The sequence below is a fragment of the Fonticula alba genome (assembly GCF_000388065.1).
Source record: "Fonticula alba strain ATCC 38817 unplaced genomic scaffold supercont2.17, whole genome shotgun sequence".
NCBI classification, from domain to species: domain Eukaryota; order Rotosphaerida; family Fonticulaceae; genus Fonticula; species Fonticula alba.
Genome location: NW_009242987.1, coordinates 44,732 through 47,384, shown reverse-complemented (window position 1 = coordinate 47,384; position 2,653 = coordinate 44,732). Strand labels below are relative to the sequence as shown.

The 2,653-nt window shown below is 65.2% G+C and overlaps 2 protein-coding genes and 1 non-coding gene across 3 annotated transcripts in view; 1 reads left to right on the top strand and 2 right to left on the bottom strand.

Annotated features, from left to right (window-relative positions):
* Window positions 1-1,420, bottom strand: part of H696_06009 (hypothetical protein) — a 3,287-nt gene extending 1,867 nt beyond the window's left edge. Inside the window, exons 1-3 of the mRNA XM_009499774.1 lie at window positions 1,175-1,420; window positions 957-1,050; window positions 385-811 (exon numbers count right to left, since the gene is read on the bottom strand). Coding sequence (XP_009498049.1) covers window positions 385-811; window positions 957-1,050; window positions 1,175-1,337 — 684 coding nt within the window. The 5' untranslated portion in view covers window positions 1,338-1,420. The remainder of the gene's footprint in view (window positions 1-384; window positions 812-956; window positions 1,051-1,174) is intronic.
* Window positions 1,421-1,807: 387 nt separating this feature from the next.
* H696_06008 lies at window positions 1,808-1,879 on the top strand. The gene has a single exon. It is a non-coding gene; the product is annotated as a tRNA-Gln (tRNA).
* A 177-nt stretch (window positions 1,880-2,056) lies between these two features.
* H696_06007 (hypothetical protein) lies at window positions 2,057-2,530 on the bottom strand (the record flags this gene model as incomplete). Its single annotated transcript, XM_009499773.1, has 2 exons — window positions 2,057-2,285; window positions 2,400-2,530. 2 exons carry the CDS (start codon window positions 2,528-2,530, stop codon window positions 2,057-2,059), a joined length of 360 nt encoding a protein of 119 aa, XP_009498048.1.
* Window positions 2,531-2,653: the final 123 nt, after the last annotated feature.

The window sequence follows — 2,653 nt, the reverse complement described above, 5'->3', positions numbered from 1 at the left end:
GGGAGGGAGAGGGAGGGAGAGGGAGGGAGAGGGAGAGAGGGGGAGGGAAAGAGAGGGAAAGAGAGGGAAAGAGAGGGAGAAGGAGGAGGAGAAAAAAAAGGAAAGAAAGAAAGAAAGAAAAAAAAGGAAAGAAAGAAAGAGAGAAAGAAAGAGAGAAAGAAAGAAAGAGAGAAAGAAAGAAAGAGAGAAGCAGAGAAAGAAAGAGAGAGAAAGAAAGAGAGAAAAAGAAAGAGAAAGAAAGAGAGAGAAAGAGAGAAAGAGAGAAAGAGAGAGAAAGAAGCGGAATAGGGCGAAGGAGGAGACAAACAGTGGTGAGACAGGCGCGAACAAAGGGGAGGAGACAGGGGCGAGAGGAGGAAGAAAGCAAGAAGCCGGAGGACGCACCGACGAGTCCAGCAGATTGAAGGAGAAGAGCTGCCCCTCGCGGCCGTCCGGCCGGGACCAGTGCTTCACCGGCGACTTGACGGTCACCCGGCCGCAAATGGTCCACTTGTTGAGGAAGCGCGAGATGGACGCGATCGGCTGGTAGGTCTGGCCACCGGCGGCGCCGTGCTGGGGCGGGGCATTGAGCGCACCAGCCGGGCGACCGCGGGCCGACACATTGCCGCCGGGCTGCTGCTGCTGCTGCTGCTGCTGCTGGTAGCCCGGCTGCTGCTGGTATTGCTGGTGGGGGGTGGGAGTGGTCGCGGCCTGGGCAGCCGGGCCCGGGGCGGCCGGCTCGTCGTCAAGCTGGAAGCGGTGCATGATGAGGGTGGTGTGGTCGATCTTCTCGGGGTAGACGCCGAGGACGTTGGCCTGGGAGATGACGAGGCTGGACGGGGCAACAGGCGGGAGGCAAAGGACAGTGAGAAGGCGCGTGCGCGGCAAAGGGGGCGACCGGGAGAGAAGGGGGCGCATGGCGGGCAGAAAGAAGGAGGCAGAGTGGGCAAAGGGGAGGGAGCAAGCGAAGGGCATACCGGAAGCAGGAGGACGCCTTGATGAAGTAGAACTGGACGACCTGGATGAGGGTGAACGGCTGGAGGTCAACCGAGTCGGGGAAGCTGACGATACCTGCGAGGGCGGGAGCGCAGGGGGAGAGAGGGAGAGAGACGGCAAAGTGGGGGGAGGGCGTGAGTAGGGACAGAGCCACCCCGGGAAGGGAGCATGCCGGCCGAAGAATCACCACGTCACATACCGGAAGTCTTGTAGACCGAGTCACTGACAATAGTCTGGTAGGAACTGCTCCCGTTGGCGGACTTGTTAGACAGCCGGGCGAAGCACACCAGCAGGGTTGGCTGGAGGTATGGCTTGTCCTTGAGGAGGGGAATGGAGTTGGCGCTGATGGGCGGGAGAGCCATACCAGTCGAGGAAGGGAGGGGACGAACCAGCGAGATGCAGGGGCTGGCCTCGGCTTGTATAGCGGTGGGAAAGGGAGGGGGGGGGGGGGGGGGGGGGGGGGGGGGGGGGGGGGGGGGGGGGGGGGGGGGGGGAGGGGGGAGGGGGGGGGGGGGGGGGGGGGGACCCAATTTACCGCCCGGTTGGTGGGGGGGGGGGGGGGAGGGCGAGCAGGAGCGCAGGGGGTGGAGGGGGGCGCGAGACGGTGAAGCGGGACGCGAGCAGGGGGCGCACCTTGGAGGCGGGCATGGGCGAGCTCATGGCAGGGTGAAAGTGAAAAATGGGCGGGGGGGGGGCGGGCGCAGAGGGGCGGAGGGGATGCGGGTGCGTGGGCCGGGCGACACGACCGGGCGCGCCGGCGGGGGATCTTTTATGGGTGCGTGGGCAAGGCGAAAGGTATTTGAGGCCATCCGTGGGGTGGGAGTCCATGTGCGGTTGAGTGGTGTAATGGTTATCACGGCAGACTCTGAATCTGTCAATCCGAGTTCGATTCTCGGCTCGACCTTCCTTTTGGGCCTTTTTCCTGCCCCGGGGCGCGGCGTGCACTGCACACACACACACACACACACACACACAAACACGCACGGAGAGAGGGGGGACGCGCGTGCGCGCCGCCGGCACCCCAGGGGCCCGGCAGGGAAAGACACGCATGCAGGGGTTTCTTCCTTTTCTATTGCCGGCATCAGGGCTGCGCGAGGACCACCTCGGCGCCACCCACCTGCCAGGAGGGAGACCCGGCCGCGCCGAGGCCTCGCCCAGCCAGCCCACCGACGCCGGAGTCGAAGTAGGCGAAGTTGTTGAAGGGGGCCTCGGCTCCGGAGATGATCTTGATGGCTTCCTGCGAGGCGGCACCGCCGACCACCGCGGCGAAGGGGGCCAGGGTGAAGTGCGCCGGCGCGTCGGCAATGTGCCTGGTGTTTTTTTGGGGATTTTTTTCCGCCACCCGCGCCCCGGTGTCGACATGGTAGTTAGCCTTCCCGATCGTCGGAGGCGCAGGGGAGAAGGGGGGGGAGGGGGACACGCACCGGAGGAGCTCCGAATCCACGAATTCCGCGGCCGGAAGCCGCGCAAAGTCGGCCGCATTCCGGGTCACATGCTCCAGGAGCTTGGCCGCCAGGTCGTCGGCCGGCAGGGCCAGCCACGTCGGGGTGTGCATGCTTTCGAGCAGGCTCGAGCGGAACTCCGCGAGGCCTAAGCAGGGTGGCGCGAGTGCAGGGCCGGGGGCGAGGACGCGAGGGGTGGGGGACACAAGGGTCAGCACGCTGGGCAGGGGCGGGGG